The 18224-nt window shown below is 40.7% G+C and overlaps 1 protein-coding gene across 1 annotated transcript; it reads right to left on the bottom strand.

Annotated features, from left to right (window-relative positions):
* Positions 1–17159: 17159 nt before the first annotated feature.
* Positions 17160–17630, bottom strand: LOC138909642 (uncharacterized). The gene has a single exon (XM_070200850.1). It carries the CDS (start codon positions 17628–17630, stop codon positions 17160–17162), a length of 471 nt encoding a protein of 156 aa, XP_070056951.1.
* Positions 17631–18224: the final 594 nt, after the last annotated feature.

Genomic DNA, 18224 nt, shown 5'->3' on the forward strand with positions numbered 1-18224 from the left:
TATCCTGACTAACAAGTTCTCTCTCACCTGAGATTGCTGAGAGTGTGCAGTACTCTGAGACTGCTGAAAGCATTTGAAACTAGCTAAATAACAGATATGGGACAGTAAATAGGACTAAAATCTTTGAAGTTAAGAAAGAATTGGCTTTTGTTTGCCAAGGCTCTCTTGATATAGCATCATATTTCAACAAGTTAAGGAAACTCTGGGATGAGCTAGGAATAATGTCTTCCAATCATGCAAAGACATGTATTTGTGCTGCAAAGGCTGGTCTATAGGTAGAAGAGGAAGAAAATAGGGTCCACCAATTTCTTATGGGGTTAAACGAAACATATGTCAATGTTAGGAGCAATATTTTACTCATGAATCCACAACCTTCTCTTGATAATGTTTACAATATTATTCTGCAAGATGAACAACAAAGACAAGTCACTCCTACTACTCAGTTCAGTCCTGATATGGCCTCATTCAATACAAACACTACCAACAAACTGCCTCATCAGCCTAATTTCCAGAGACAATACACCTAAAAGGTTAACTTTGACCAGTCCAACCAGAGAATGTTTTTAGAATAGAGTAAAGGGTCTCTTTTTTGTAAATACTGTAAGAAAAATGGTCATACTATTGATAAATGCTATAAGCTGCATGGATTCCCACAGAATTTTAAATTTATAAAGGGTCAAAAGCTTGGTGCTGCTGCCAATATTGAGTCTCCTTTTTCTGGGCATCTTTCTGGGCATCCTGACAATGCTTTATCATCTGGTTCAGGTGGGCAAAATTCTCTTATACCTGGGTTGACTAAGGAATAATGCACTCAATTGATGATGTTTTTGCAGAGTTCTGGATCAGAGTCCAATTCTTCACCTAACTTTGAGGCCTCTGCTAACTTTGCTGGTAGTGTATCCAATCTACCTGTTTCTTCTTGTGAGAGTTTTACTGCATGCATGTTGTCTAGACTTGCTAGGAGTGTTTGAATAGTAGATTCAGGAGCAACTGACCACATGACATCTAGCAAAGATCTTCTTTTTGACATTAAGCCACTTTTCATACCCTACTTAGTCTCCCTACCAAAAGGATACAAGGTGAAGGTCACATGCACTGGATCACTCACTTTGTCTCCTTCTTTCACATTGCATGGTGTCCTTTTTATTCCCACTTTTCAGTACAACCTGATTTCTGTATACATATTGATTCAACAATTTAGTACCTTTGTCTTGTTCACATCCTATTCTTGCTTTATACAGGACCCTTCCAAGAAGAAGCTTCTAAAACTTGGTAGAGTGCACCATGGACTGTACAAGCTTCTTCCACTTACTAATCCTGATTCTTCTGGTTCAAGAATTAGCAATGTTTTGCCAAGATTAAACTGCATTTCTGTTTCAGATTTGAATAAGTTTGTGCAAACCACAGTTCCATATTCTTTCCCCCCCTTGAATAATGGTGCACAAGTTGTAAATAACAATGTTTCTTCTACTATTAGTAATGCTACTTCTACTGTCTCCTCCATGAATTCTGTAAATGATGTGAATAATCTTGATGTACTTTGGCACCATAGGTTGGGCCATATCCCCTTTGCAAAAATGAAAATTATACATGGTATTTCTTCTCAGCTATCTTCTAAGCAATCCTTTGTTTATCCTATTTGTTCCCTAGCTAGGCAAACTAGATTATCTTTTCCTGATAGTACTTCTCACTCAACCTTTTTATTTTAACTTGTCCATATTGATACTTGGGGTCCGTATCACACACAAACCTATACTGGTGCCAAATACTTCTTAACAATTATGGATGATTATAGTAGAGCAACTTGGACTCATCTAATGCATGCTAAGAGTAATGCTTTTCCTTTACTTAAGGCATTTATTGCAATGGTCAAAACACAATTCTGTCTTCCTGTATAAACTATAAGAAGTGATAATGCCCTAGAGCTTGGTTCTTCTTTATTGGCTTGTGACTTTTTCTCTGCCAATGGTATCTTACACTAGACCACTTGACCTCACACACCTCAACAGAATGGTGTAGTTGAGAGGAAGCACAAACATCTTATGGAAACTTCTAGAGCTCTTCTATTTCAATCTAAACTTCCTACTAAATTTTGGGAGGACTGCCTTTTGACTGCTACTTATCTTATAAATAGATTCCCATCACATTTTATATCAAACAAGACTCCATTTGAAATATTATATGGTACATGTCCTTCTTACAAACATTTAAAACCATTTGGTTGTCTTTGCTATGCTACAGTCTCTAAATGCCATAGGGATAAGCTCCAGCCACGAGCTATGCCATGTGTTTTCATTAGATATCCTTTTGGGGAAAAAGGTTATAAACTATATAGTTTACAAACCAAGTCTGTGTTGGTTTCCAGAGTTGTTATTTTCCATGAGTGTGTCTTCCCCTTTCACCTTTCTTCTTCTCCTTATTCTATTTCATCTCCCATTTCCACTGCTCCTCCTCTTTTTGATTCTCTATCTGGTCCTGTTGCTCCTGTTTGCTCAACTTCTTCTTCAGCAGGTTCTCCTTCTTCTTTTCCTTCCACTTCTACTTCCCAGTCTTCTCATACTCCACCATCTGTTTCTTTTCCCTCACCATCTCCTGCCCTTGCTCCTCTCAGAAAGTCCACTAGATCTCACAACCTTCCCTCTCACTTTCAGGACTTTGTGGTTAAACTTCCCTCTTCTTTCTGCTCCTCTACTACCTCCACTTCTACTATTTCAATTACTGCAGTTGAACCTCATTCCTATTTTCAGGCAGCTGCCAGCTCAGCTTGGCAAGAGGCCATGAGGAAGGAGTTTGAGGCTTTGGAGGCTAATCACACCTGGGATATTAGGTGCAAGTGGGTTTACAAGATCAAGTACAAGGCTGATGGGTCTATGGAAAGGTACAAGGTAAGGTTAGTGGTAAGGGGTGACACTCAGGTAGAAGGTATTGATTTTCATGAAACTTTCTCACCTGTGGTGAAAATGTGTACTGTCAGATGTTTAATTGCATTTGCTGTCAAGCGTCACTGGTATTTCTTTCAATTATATGTTAACAATGTATTTTTGCATGGAGACTTGGATGAAGAGGTCTTCATGAAGCTTCCACCAGGTCTTTCTGTGTCTTCACCTTCTTCTGATTCTTCTCCCAATTTGGTTTGCCAACTTAAGAAGTCTTTATATGGTTTGAGACAGACTTCACGGCAGTGTTATGCCAAGTTGTCTCAGGCCCTTTGCTCTAGAGGTTACACACATTCTCTAAATGACTATTCTCTCTTTATTAGAAAAACTACACTTTCTACTATCTTTATTGCTGTCTATGTGGATGATATCATTCTCACTAGGGATGATTTGGATGAAATAACTGCCTTGAAAAGTTTTTTGGATGCTGAATTCAAAATCAAGGACTTGGGTCTCCTAAATTATTTCCTTGTTATTGAGGTTTTTTATCACCCTTCAGAGGTTGTGTTACATCAAAGAAATTTCATTTCTGACTTGTTAAGTGAGTTTAATTGTTCTGATGTTTCTCCAGTTCTTTGCCCTCTTGATTTGTCTACTAAATTGAAGTGTGATGTTGGGGATATTCTCCCTAGGCTTGATTCTTACTGAAGTCTTATTGGAAAACTTAACTTCCTTACCCATACTAGGCCGGACTTGTGTTTTGCGGTCCAACACCTTAGTCAGTTTCTTAAAACCCCTAGAGTTCCTCATATGGATGCTGCGTTGCATATCTTACGGTATCCGAAGGGGACTGCACATGCTGGGGTGTTTCTGAATAATACTCCTAATCTCTCTTTGGTTGGTTATTATGATAGCGATTGGGCTGCCTTCCCTGACTCTCGTCGTCCAATCACTGGCTTTTGTATTACTCTAGGTGGTAGCCTTATGAGCTAGAAATCTAAAAAATAGCAGGTCGTTTCATTGTCCTCGGCTGAGGCAGAGTATAGAGCCATGAGCAAAGTCGTGGCAGAATTATCTTGGTTGACCAGGTTATTTTCTAATTTTTGTTTGCAACTGCAAGAGCCTATTCCAGTCTTTTGCGATAGCCAGGCAGCTATTCATATAGCTCGCAATCTTGTCTTTCACGAACGTACAAAGCATATTGAAGTCGATTGCCATTTTATTCGCACCAAGTTGGCTGATGGGCTCATATCCTTAAGTCATGTATCCACTACTTCTCAGCTTGCTGATGTGTTTACTAAGTGTCTTCTAGGTGCTCAACATCACTTTTTGATCGGCAAGTTAGGTGTGTACCCACCTTCCAACTTGAGGGGGGGGGGATATTGGAGATATTGGAGTTGGGGTTACATGATTGTGGGCCAAGACCACTATTTTTTTATTCTTTGTTATACTAGCTAACAACCCAAGTGGCCAATGAATAGATAGAAATAAGGAATATTGTACAGAGAGAACATATTATTTGGTTTCACAGAAAGAAAATGAGCCTTCTCTGCTGAAGCTCTCGCTCTTAGCTCGTGTGTAACCCTAGTCTCATTTTTGTCAATTCTTTGTGATTTTTCAATGTTATAAAGGTGAGGATGAAAAACTGTCTTTCTAAAAATCCGACGAGCTGTTAGAAAAAGAGGAGAAAGAAAATAAAAAAGAAAAGGAAAAAGTAAGAGAAAATGTAAAGGAAAATTAATATAAAATAAGAAGTTTTAGTTAAATTATTGTCAAATTTAAAGTGTTAGCATTCTTTTTAGAACGCCTTAGAAATATAATATTAACACATAATTTGAAAGAGTATAGAATTTAGATGCCGCTTTAAATCTCAAAGAGAAGTAACCTATTACCTCTACCAAACACTTTGCGTAGGCTTAGCTAGCGCATCGAGCCGAACCGTACAAGAGACATGTTTATCATAATAATAAGTCGAGCATAGTTAAACTGAAAGTATAATAGAGTCAAATCTAGCTTTGCTACGATATATTTGAGCTTGTCGAGTTCCAGATGACTCTTTAACATTTACAATTTTAGAACAAATTTTATCTTAAAAAGTATAAGAGTAATTATTTACCCGAAAAACGGATAGAGTTGAATTTGTACGTAGTTCTAAGAATATGTGGTATAACTTAATATAAATCGTAAGGATAAATAGAAAATATCAAATACGGACTGTAAAGAATGCAAAATAAACAAGGTTGGAAAGAAGATGATTTTAAGGACTAAGCAAGATGAATCAATCTATGAAGCTAAAAAGAATAACTCTTCAATATAGGAATGTATGGTATTTAGGTTACAATGTAAGCAAAAACTTCTCCTTTACTAAAATGTAGTCATCCTCTTTATAGTGGAGGATCCTACTTTAGATATAATTAAAAATACATAGTGGGGAACCCATGATGAATTAATTTTTCCCTAATTCCTGCCAGGATTCTCTCCCTTAGTGCGGTTGCAACTGCTCTTGTCTGTGAGCTCGATATTGACTCGAGCTCGGTATTGACTCGAGCTCGTGATCTTGACTCGAGATCTATTCCGACTCGGAGTCTGATATCGATTCTAGGTCGGTGCCGGTCAGCCTATGAATCTTAAGCTCGATAATTGAGCTTCGCCTCGTAGCTTGATTTGGATTCGAGCTCAATAATGATATCGAGCTTGACATTGATCGGTCCTAGAACTCGAAGCTTGATGACTTGACTTCGGATCTCAATCTGGTATTATGAAGATGCTCTTCGATCAAAGTATTACCATCTTGACCAGTTCGTACGACGGACTAATCAATTTTTGCCGTATACAGATAATCCCCTCATTTCTCGGGAAGGATATAACGAGAAACAATATGATTTTCCAACGACGCGATTAGATATATACTGACGTTTGCATCGAGTTCGATCGTGACGTACATGATAGCTGTCCCGTCGGTTCAATTTACCGAGGCATTTAATGCGTGTCGGACGATGGTCGGCCATTATCGATATTGAACCGCCATTGTTTAGACTATAAATAGCCAGCTCCTTCATTGAATCAAACTTTACTTTTTGCTCTAATCAAACCTCTAAATCTTCTCACTCTTTTCGTCTCCATTTTGCCGCCTGTAGAGCCATCTTTATCAGCGTTGAAATCACAATATTTTTTATCTTCCTTCGCTCCTCTTTGCTTATACAAATTGTAAAAATCTCAATGACCGTACTGCAGAAGGAGAAAGCTTCTTGCTCCTCTTCCCGGCCGTCCAGCGGCAAGGCGCCGATGGAGCCGCTTCCCCACGAGTATGTCCCCGGCCCGTGTACTCTAAAGTCCAATTTCAAAGTCGAAATCCCTTCATCGATCTCGGGCCGATGTAAGCATGTGTCGATGTACATGTGCTCGATAAAAAAGGGCCACTTCGAGGCCATAAGGAAGGACTGCAACTGGGGTCCCGAGGTCGTGTTGCAAATTCCTTCAACCAAAGAGAGCATCACCGCTCATGTGGAGGGGTTCTTAAGTGTTTATACTTACACTTTCATATTGGGTCCCCTCGACCTAGTGATTTTTGATTTTTGTAAAAGATATTAGGTCACTCTTGGCCAAATTCAACCCTCTCTATGACGCATAGTAATCATACTGCGCTTTTTCTCTAGTAAGGCCGGGGGGCTAGAGTTTACTCTATATCACCTTATGCGGTTGTATCAGCGTCCAATCTATCGAGGACTAATCAGACTCCAACACCGGGCAACGAAGGCCTTAATCTCGAGCATCGACAAAGACAAGGATCGGGGTTGGATGAGCCACTTTGTACGGGTGAGGACCCGTGACATTATTCCGGAAGAAAAGATGTCGTTCCCTAAGGAGTGAAACTTTTACCATAAGTTATCTTTTAAACTTTATTCTTCGTATCTTCTTCGACTTCGCCTGATACCCCTTTCGATATGCAGATGTTCCTAGGATGCCTCAAGTGGTGCCTGACCTCGAGGATTGGGTTCGGAAGTTAGCCTCGACTTCCACTTATGCCGAACGCGCATGGCGTGATTTGGCAAACGGTAGATGGGAGTCCAAGAATCATGGTAAGGGCCTCCTTTTTTCACATCTTTGGAACAATCTGCACACTTCATTCGTCACTAACTTTTGTTTATGCAGGCCTGAGCAAGGATGCCATTTTGAGTCCTTCAAGTGGCGAGGAAAGGACCAAGTCCCCGGTTTCGAAACCGGGTGAAGATAAGAAGAGGAAAACTGCCTCGTAGTCCGAGGACCCCAAGCCCAAGCCTCGAAGGGTGAGGAGAAAAGTACTCGCCCTTACAATGGACTCGGTCCAAAGACTAAAAGATGAAGAAAAGGAAAATGCCTCGGCACTGACGGTCCGACCAAGGAAAGTCGTCGAGGTTTCCAAATATTCCGAGCCGACGGCGGCTGCTAAAATCAAGCCTCGTGTCGAGGAGGCTTCCAAAAAGAAATCGGGTGAAGGTCCCGAATTACCAGAGGTCGAGGTCATTTCTCGGCCACCTACAACCACACTGGACGGGGCCGGTTCTGAGACCCCGAAGATCGGTCAGAGCGTCCCTAGTAACTTGCTTGGGACCATGACAACATGCCACTTGTCTTCTCTTCCGACTTTTTCTGAGGAGGCGTTAAGGGAAGCTCGAGAGTTGAAGACCCCCGATATGGGCGGAGGCTCTAGTGAAGGGGATCCCATTCAGGATTGCTTTACTGGAGTTGATGATGCCTCCGATATTAGTGACACTTCTATTCTCCTAGAAGAGGCCCAACGCCTCATATCTCGGGTAATATTCTATTTACTTCACTTTATTTCTTTACTCTCTTCTAAATCTGATTTGCGTTTTCCTTTATTGTGTAGGCCCTTGCCAAGTTTCAAGCTGATCTCAGCCAGTGTGAGACCGAGCTCCAAAAGGTCTCGAAGGAGAGGAATGCTCTGAAGCTTCTTTGCGGTGAAAAGGACGAGACTATAAAGGATCTTCAAGCGGATTTGGCCAAGGCTCGTGAGGAAGAGGCCGAGCTAGATAAACAGGTGAGCATACTTTTGATAGAGTACAGACTCGACCCAACTGTGGAAGTTAACACTTCGTTATCTCAGTTGCAAAAAAAGGTTGAAAAGATCAGGTTGCTTCGGCGAGAAGTCGATCAGGTCAAGGTCGAGTGTGATCGGTGGAAGGAGACCATGGACCGCCTGGCTGTAGAAAAAGAAGCTACCTTGGCCAAACTATTATCGGCCGAGGTCCATCTTCCGGGCGTCAAACAGAAAAGTTCGGCCCAAGCCAAGATGATCAAGGAGCTCGAAATCGGGCTTGCTAAGGCCGAGGTGGAGATCGAGAGGACAAAAGTCATGGCTGATTAATCCATTGCTATGTACCGGGCCAATGCTGAGGTTGCTCAAATGCAGCTAAGGGAGTCTTCTGAACGATAGCAATGGATCATAGACTCGGCAAAGTGCCAATCCTGGAGGGAGACCCTCGAGGAAATCCATACTCGAGGTTTTGACCTCTCCGAGGAGATAGCCCAAGCCAAGGTGCTTGAGGCTGAAGCCAGGCAGCTTGCTTCATTCAATGATGAAGATGATGATGAAGAAGGCAGTCGAGGCAGATCCGATGAGGGGCCTAACGGAGAAGTTGCTCCCGAAGAAGAGGTCGAAAACGGTATATAGTTAGGACTTAGTTTCCTTTTTTGCAAGGCCTTGATCGGTCTCTAGTACATAATATTTTTATCAATATATAGTAGAAAAACCTCTTTTGAATGCCTTCTCAGTTTTATGCTCAAAATGTGTCTTGTGCTTTTGCCTTGTGAAGGTTTTGTTGTTACAGCCTCCGAAATCGAGCGAATACAAGTTCGAACGTAGAACAAAATCCTTAGGTTTTTTAGACACGCAAGGGTGAGTCCCTGAGTTCAATAATATGTTCGAGATTCCGGATAGCTTGATCGACGCCATGACCGCACTGTTTTTTATAACTAAGTTCGAGTATGTTTTGAACTTAGAATAGAATAAACCCTTAAGTTTTTATCAAATAATGGTTAATTTTCGAATCTTGTAATAACATACCCATATTGGTCCTTAGGCTTAATAGTTGAGTGAGTGATTGCTCAAACTCAAACTTGAAGTATTGTAGCCCGTATGCTTTTATGGTCGAGTGAGTGATTGCTCGAACTCGAAGTAAGATAGCCCTTAGGCTTAATAGTTGAGTGAGTGATTGCTCGAACTCGAAGTAAGATAGCCCTTAGGCTTAATAGTTGAGTGAGTGATTGCTCGAACTCGAAGTAAGATAGCCCTTAGGCTCAACAGTCGAGTGATTGGTTGCTCGAACTCGAACTCGAATTATTGTATCCCGTAGGCTTTATGGTCGAGTGAGTGATTTCTCGAACTCAAAGTAAGATAGCCCTTAGGCTTAATAGCCGAGTGAGTGATTGCTCGAACTCGAAGTAAGATAGCCCTTAGGCTTAATAGTCAAGTGAGTGATTGTTCGAACTCGAAATAAGATAGCCATTAGGCTCAATAGTCGAGTGAGTGATTGCTCGAACTCGAAGTAAAATAGCCCTTAGGCTCAATAGTCGAGTGAGTGATTGCTCGAACTCGAAGTAAGATAGCCCTTAGGCTCAATAGTCGAGTGAGTGATTGCTCGAACTCGAAGTTAGGTAGCCCTTAGTCTCAATAGTCGAGTGAGTGATTACTCGAACTCGAACTCGAAGTATTGTAGCCCCTAGGCTTTATGGTCGAGTGAGTTCTTGCTTGAACTCGAAATAAAAGTAGCCCGTAGGCTTAGTAGTCGAGTGAGTGATTTCGAACTCGAAGTAATGTAGCCCGTAGGCTCAATGGTCAAGTGAGTAATTCGAACTCAAAGTAATGTAGCCCGTAGGCTTAGTAGTCGAGTGAGTGCTTGCTCGAACTCGAAATAAAAAGTAGCCCGTAGGCTTAGTAGTCAAGTGAGTGAGTTCGAACTCGAAGTAATGTAGCCCGTAGGCTTAATGGTTGAGTGAGTGTTTGCTCGAACTCAAAATAGGGTAGCCCTTGGGATTCGTAGATAGTCCCCGAGTGAGAATGGTTTCTTGAACTCGAGTCGGTGTAGCCCTTGGGTTTTATAGTCGAGTGAGCGTTGTTCGAACTCGTTGATTTTTTGGTTGGCAGTCCCCGATTCATGGGGTAATGGTCGGCCTTTAAATTTGTTTGGTAAAGAAGAGATTTTTCTTTGTAAGTCATTATACATGTGTTCATGTTTTGTGTTAGGGCTCGGGCCAACTACATTGGTATGGCTCGTTTGACCATTTGGCCCTTACAATTTTTCCTGTCGAGACCCTGTTGCCATGAAATAACGTAGTAACTTCCTTTGCACCATACTTGACAATCATCGTTGATATGTTCAATGACAATGGTATGCCCCCTAGTATTCGAGGTTAACTGTAAGGAGGCCTCGGATACTGTTGAATTGTTCATAATTAGCACGATCAATGGTTGCCTCGTTAAAAAGCTTTGCCGGAAAACCCATTTGGGCCTAAACCGGTCTAAGGGAAAAAGAGTGCAACGCGTGCTTTCAGACCTAAGGCTTCGTGTTGAATAATCCATCTTTGTTCTTGATCGAATTCATTAATCCTTGTCTTTGATCGAATGCCTGCAAGGGTTAGTTTCATAATATAATTGAACATGGGTGGTCGTACCTTAGTAGTAATATCATTTTAGCCGTTATCAAACTGAGCTTGTAGAATTTCCATTATACAGCCGGTATCGGTCTTTGATCGACCTCTGTTCTCGGTTGGCAGCCCTTTTAATAACGGACCCAGAACCCAACTGGTTGTCTTCGACTCTTATTTTGGATTGATATCGATTATGCACACCGGCCCAAGTAATAGCTGGGTATTCGATTAGATTAGATTATGCTTCAGCCACCGTGAAGCCATCGATCTTTGTTCGTTTAGACCTTGAGTGATAGCTTGAACCACCCAATCGTCTGTGATTGGTGGTACATCTATTCGTTCCATTTGGAAATGAGATACGAATTTTCTTAGCATCTCGTTATTCTTTTGTCTTACCTTGAATAGGTCCGACTTCCTGGTCTCGATCTTTATGGCCCCAACATGTGCTTTTACGAAAGAATCTGCAAGCAAAGCAAAAGAATCGATAGAGTTAGACGGTAAATTATGGTACCATATCATTGCTCCCTTTGTCAGGGTTTCTCCGAATGTTTTCAATAATACAGATTCGATCTCATCGTCCTCTAGATCATTTCCTTTGGTGGTACATGTGTAAGAGGTGACATGTTTGTTGGGATCGGTCGTTCCATTATATTTAGGAATCTCGGGCATGCGGAATTTCTTTGGGATAGGTTTAGGAGCCGTGCTCGGGGAAAGCCTTCTGTGTAAATATTTTGGAATCTAAGCCCTTCAATATCGGTGGTGCCCCGGGATCTGATCAACCCTAGAGTTATATATTTCCACCTTTTTGTCGTTTTCCTCGATCCTCTTTTCTCCTGATTCTATTCGTTTGGTCAGTTTTTCGAACATCTTAGCAATTTCGGGATTAGTCCCCGACTCCTGCTCATTTGATCTCACTATAGCTGGTTCCATTGCATGGGCGATTTCTCGGGGTTGACTGGGCTCTGGCCTGCTCGGTATCTGGGTTTGACTCTGCAACTGAGCTATTGGTGCATGTTGAGCTTTCAACATTTCGAAAATCATACGCAAGCTGATTTCGTTTTCCTCAACATTATGGGTTTCTCGAGCTGCAGATCAAGTACCACCATGAAAGCTATTTTCAGGTTCAGAACGTTGGTTTGTCTCAATGGCCATATGCGAATTGACGTCTAATGGTACTTCGGCTCGAGCCCCAATGGTGTCGATAAGCAGCCTTTCGGTCCCGGGCGTCAAGTTCTTGTTCTCACCTTGAAAGCCAACTTCGTAGTCAATAGGTAAGGCCATTTAATTGAGAACTTCTCATTGTTAATTCGTATCAAATAACCACTGTTATCCTTAGCCCCACGGTGGGCGCCAAACTGTTTACCCGAAAAACGGATAGAGTTGAATCTGTATGTAGTTCTAAGGATATGTGGTATAACTTAACACAAATCGTAAGGATAAATCGAAAATATCAAATACGGATTGTAAAGAATGTAAAATAAACAAGGTTGGAAAGAAGATGATTTTAAGGACTAAGCAAGATGAATCAATCTATAAAGCTAAAAAGAATAACTCTTCAATATAGGAGTGTATGGTATTTAGGTTACAATGTAAGCAAAAACTTCCCCTTTACAGAAATGAAGCCATCCTCTTTATAGTGGAGGATCCTACTTTAGATATAATTAAAAATACTTAGTGGGGAACCCATGATGAATTAGGTTTTCCCTAATTCCTGCCAGGATTCTCTCCCCTAGTGTGGTTGCAACGGCTCTTGTCTGTGAGCTCGATATTGACTCGAGCTCTTGATCTTTACTCGAGCTCGATTCCGACTCTGAGTCTGATATCGATTCATGATTGGTGCCGGTTGGCCTATGAATCTTAAGCTCGATATTTTCACTTCGCTTCGTAGCTCGATTTGGATTCGAGCTCGATAATGATATCGAGCTTGACGTTGATCGGTCCTAGAACTCAAAGCTTGATGACCTGACTTCGAATCTCAATCTGGTATTACGAAGACGCTCTTCGATCAAAATATTACCATCTTGACCAGTTCGTACGACAGACTAATCGGTTTTGGCTGTATACAGTAATCAAATTGAGCTTCGAATAAAAATATTAGCATTGCATTAATTTAATCATTAGTCTAAACTAGATCTTAAATTTGAATGCAGTTAACTAAATATAAAACTTGAAATTCAATTTTTCAGAGCAAAAAATAAATTAACAATAAATTCAAAGTTTTGTACTACAGATGAATTTCAATAACAATAAATTCACACATTCAAAATTTAGATCATATTTTACGATACTCATAAAATAGGCACAAGTTCAAATGTGACTAGAAGTTTTAGTGCCGACCCTAAAATCCCACCTTAGGAATCATGATGGCACATAATCTCTAAGACTAGATAAGCCTAACATACATTGAGAATTTAACAGAATCAACGACTAAGCTATTCATTTAAAACTAAGAAATGACATAGGTAAACCATAGCAGAACAACGGTCATACAATCCCAAAACCGGCGGTACGGAGTCATAAGCTCTACTAAAATACAGTAAGAATCTCTAATTCAATAATGTTCAGAAACAGAAGAAACAATAGCATAAGATTAGTAGAAGGTGACTTCGAGGCCTGCGAGCATCAAGCAGGTATACCTTGAAGTCTCTGATACGCCTAAATCAACTCACTAGCGTCAGGTACGGGCAGAGGTACCTAGATCTGTAAACAAATATGTAGAAGCGTAGCATGAGTAATCACAACGGTACCCATTAAGTATCAAGCTTAACCTCGGTGGAGCAGTGACGAGATCAGGCCAAGATACCTACTAGATATAGAGACCTGAACAGAATATTAATATAATCTAATAACGGGAAGTAAAAGAAATAATGACGACAAAATGGCATGATAATATATGGCTAACAACGAGAGTAAAACAATAAATGACAACAAAGAGTGAATATATGATGAAAATAACAAATGATCAAATACAGCCAAAACACAAATGAAATGAATTAAGAAAATACAATAACCATTCAAATCAACAAGTCGTTCCAACTTAGAATGTACAACAAGAATCACACTGAGGTACCATGCCTCATATTCATATTTCACAAGTCACAATCACAATCTTCCTTATATCGCTGCGTGAGCCTTGCATTTATTCTAAAATTATTTTTTCTGAAATAGCTTCACGTGCTTTAGCCCCCTTATCTCGCTGCGTGGCCTCAAGTTATTTCCCTTACTAGCAACACGTGCATAATACCACATTATATCACCGCATGTGCATCAATACACCACCCTTATACCGCCGCATACACATCAATATAATAACACAATAATCAACTGGCACCCCACGTGCTATATGTCATAACATTGCCAAAATCAACAATACCAACATCCACAACACATAGTCCACGACTCAACCACAATGTGCACAAGAATCTCAATAATAATAAAATGAATCGGGAAATAATTCAATAATGAAGGATATCCCATAAAATAACAACTTCAATTAGAACATGTTAATAGCTCTCAATAACTATAACTTCAATTCAATGCATAAGAATACTCAACAATAAAAGGTATGACATGTAGCAATAACCTCAACTAAATGCATATAAGAGAAACTCGACAATGAAAGGTAGAACACGTGTTAACAACTTCAATTAAGACATAAAGTTAGGTAAGATACTTACCTCAAGTAGGCCAAATCAACACTCAAAAAATGGCTTTTCCCTTAAAATTCGCTTCTGCATGGCTTAAATCTAACAAAAAATGACTTAATATCATCAAACAATGCAAGAGAAACCAATTTTGATTAATAAAGCTATGATCTTTATACAATTGCCCAAAAGTCAACCCTGAGCTTGCCCGATCAAAACCCAAGTCCAATGATAGATCTAGACTACCCATAATCCCACGAGTCCATATATTTTTTTTATTTTCAAATCCGAGTCCAATTCGACTCTTAAATCTCAAATATTCATTTTTCAAAACATAGACAAAATTCCCCAAAATTTCTCTTCAAATTCCATGAATTAACGATTAAATCTCACAAATAACCATGTAAGATAATTGAGAATTGATCAAAATCACTTACCCAATAGTTGTATGTGATAATCCCTCCTCAAAATCCCCTCAAACCGATTCTAGGGTTCTAAATTATGAAAATAAAGTTAAGTCCCGTTTTTTCTAGCCCTTTTGTTCAGGTACAAATACCGCAAATACGACCTCGGATTCGCAATTGTGAACCCTCGCAAATGCGAAAGATGACTCGAAAAAAAAGTGCCGTATAACCCAGGGAAATGCCACAAATGCGACACTGACTTCACATTTGCAAAGTTTGTCCCTTCCGCAAATGCACCAAATGGTCGCAAATGGGACCTTACCCAGCCCAAATATTTCTTCGCAATTGTGAGTAAGACATCGCAAATGTGATACCTGAGCCCTCCGTGTCTACTTCGCAATTGCTATGCTGGTGCTCGCAATTGCGATACCTGAGGCACCAACACACCAGCAACCTAAAAATGTGTTCAATCCAATCCGAAACACGTCCGAAACTCACCTGATCCCTCAAAGCTCCAAACCAACCATCCATACAAGTCTAAAAATATCATATGAACTCGTTCGCACGATCAAAATACCTAAATAACATTCGGAACCATGAATCGTACATCAAAATTGCTAAAATTTCAAAAGGAAACTCAAAAATCTCTCGAATCACAACCAAGTGTCTCATTCCTATCAAACCAACTCCAAATTATACCAATTTTGAAGACAAGTTCCAAATAGCAAAACGGACCTATTCCAAGTCCCAAAACCAAATTCCGAATCCGATAGCTATAAAGTCAACATACGATCAAACCAAAGGAATTTCTAAATCTTTAAATTGCCAACTTTCGGCAAAATAAGTCAAATCAACATAGAGACATCCAAATTTAATTCCGGGCATACACATATGTCCAAACTTGCGATACGAACTTATCGTAGCCATCAAAACATTATTTCGGGGTCATTTTTATAAAAGTCAAACCTATGTCAACATTTCAAACTTAAACTTCTAAATCAAGAACCAAAGGGTCCAAATCATTCCAAAACTTCTCCGAAATGAAACCAACCATCCCCGCGAGTCATAAAATCAAAAATATACATACGGGGAGCTTCAAAATGTGAAAACAAGGCTCAAATACACAAAAGTACCGGTCGTATCGTTACATTCTCCCATTCTTAAAACAAACGTTCGTTCCTCGAACGTGCATAAAGACATATCTGAAGTGCCAAAAAGGTAAGGATAACGACTCTTCATGTCGTGCTCAGTCTCCCAGGTCGCCCCCTCGACTGGTTGACCCCTCCATTGAACCTTCATTGAAGCACTGTTCTTTGACTTCATCATCCGAACCTGTCAGTCCAATATAGCCATCGACTCCTCAACATAAATTAAATTCTTGTCCAATTAGACTGAGCTGAAATCTAATACATGTGAAGGATCGCCATAATACTTTCAAAGTATGAAAATATGGAACACCGGGTGGACTCCCGATAAGCTGGGTGGCAATACAAGTCTGTAGGCTACCTCACCAACTCTCTCAAGGATATCAAAATGACCAATATACCTAGGGCTCAACTTGCCCTTCTTCCCGAATCTCATCACACCCTTCATGGGTGAGACTCTGAGCAGAAACCTCTCTCCCACCATGAATGCTACATCACGAGCCCTCCTATTACCATAACACTTCTGCCTGAACTGTGCTGCACAAAGCCGATCCTGAATCAACTTGACTTTCTCAAAGGCATCCCGAACCAAATCAATGCTGTAACGACCCGTCCGGTCGTTTTGAGTGTAGTGTGAAAAATTTGAGGTCAATCGAACGTGGTTTGGTATGATTCGGCATCATTTATAGAATTTGGGAATTTCAAAGTTCATTAAGTTTGGATTGGAGAGTGATTCGTATTTTTGATGTTATTTGAGGTGGTTTGAGGATTCGACTAAGTTCGTATAGTATTTTGGGACTTAATGGTATGTTTGGTTGAGGTCCCGAAAGCCTCGGGTGAGTTTCGGGTGGTTAACAGATCATTTTTGGACTTTGGTTGATGACTGATATCTGCTGGTGTATATTTTCTGGTTTACTCGAAGATCCACATCCAGTGAATCATTTCAACTTAAGCTTTCAACCTTGAGACTAAGTGTCTCATTTCATTCTGAAATCTCACCGGACCCGACTACCCCGACAAGTCACATAACCTCTATAAAGTACAAAATGAGTAGTAAATGGGGGAATGAGACTGTAACTCTCAAAACGACCAGTCGGGTCGTTACACTAACTCATGCTACACATCTCTCCATAAATGCGATATGAACTACGTGTCTTAGTCATAACTGGAATGAAGTGTGCAGACTTAGTCAGTCTGTCCACAATGGCCCATACTGCATCGAATTTCCTCAAGGTCCATGGAAGTTCAGCTACATAATCCAGGGTGATACGCTCCCACTTCCACTATGGAATATCAAGCCTCTGATGCTTGTACTTCACCTGCTGACAGTTCAAACACCGAGCCACATACTCCACAATATCTTTCTTCATTCTTCTCCACCAGTAGTTCTGCCTCAAATCCTGATACATCTCCGCGGCACCTGGATGAATGGAATACTGAAAACTATGGGCCTCCCTCAAGAATCAACCCAAGCAACCCAGCTACATTGGGCACACAAATCCTTCCATGCATCCGTAACACCCCATCATCTCCAATAGTAACCTTCTTAGCATTACCGTACTGCAGCATGTTCTTAAGGAAAAGCAAGTGGGGATCATCATACTGATGCACTTTGATGCGCTCAAACAAAGAAGACCGAGAAACCACGCAAGAAAGAACCCGACTAGGCTCCGAAACAACTAACCACACGAATCGATTGGCCAAAGAATAAACATCTAATGCTAATGGTCTCTCCCCAATTGGAATATACGCAAGACTACCCATGCTATCAGTCTTCCTACGCAAGGAATCGGCCACCACATTGGCTTTCCCAGAATGATCAATAATGGTGATATCATAGTCCTTTAATAGCTCTAAGAACCTCTGTTGCCTCAAGTTCAGATCCTTTTGCTTAAACAGGTGTTGTAGGCTCATGTGATCTGTGAATACCTCACAAAACACGCCATAGAGATAGTGCCTCCAAATCTTCAACGCGTGAACAATGGTTGCCAACTCTAAATCATGTAATGGGTTGTTTTTCTCATGGGGCTTCAACTAATGCGAAGCATAAGAAATCACCCTACCCTTCTGGATCAATACACATCCAATGCCAATCTGCGAAGCATCACAATAAACTATATAAGAACACGATGCTGAAGGTAAAACCAGAACTAGAGTTGTGGTCAAGGCAGTCTTGAGCTTCTGAAATCTCTCCTCACACTCATTAGACCACCTACATAGGGAAACCTTCTGAGTCAATCTAGCCAAACAAGATGCGATGAATGAAAACCTCTCCATAAAACGATGATAATATCCGGCCAAGACTAGAAAACTCTGGATCTTAGTAGCAGAAGACGGTCTGGGCCAACTTTGAACTGCCTCCACCTTTTTCGGATCTACCGCAATACCCCCACTAGACATCACATGGCCCAAAAATTCCAACGAATCAAACTTTGATCCCCTTACTGGACACTATGTGCCCCAAGAACTCCACTGAACTGAGCCAAAACTCACACTTGGAGAACTTGG

This window comes from Nicotiana tomentosiformis, chromosome 4 (genome assembly GCF_000390325.3).
Source record: "Nicotiana tomentosiformis chromosome 4, ASM39032v3, whole genome shotgun sequence".
Taxonomy (NCBI): Eukaryota; Viridiplantae; Streptophyta; class Magnoliopsida; order Solanales; family Solanaceae; genus Nicotiana; species Nicotiana tomentosiformis.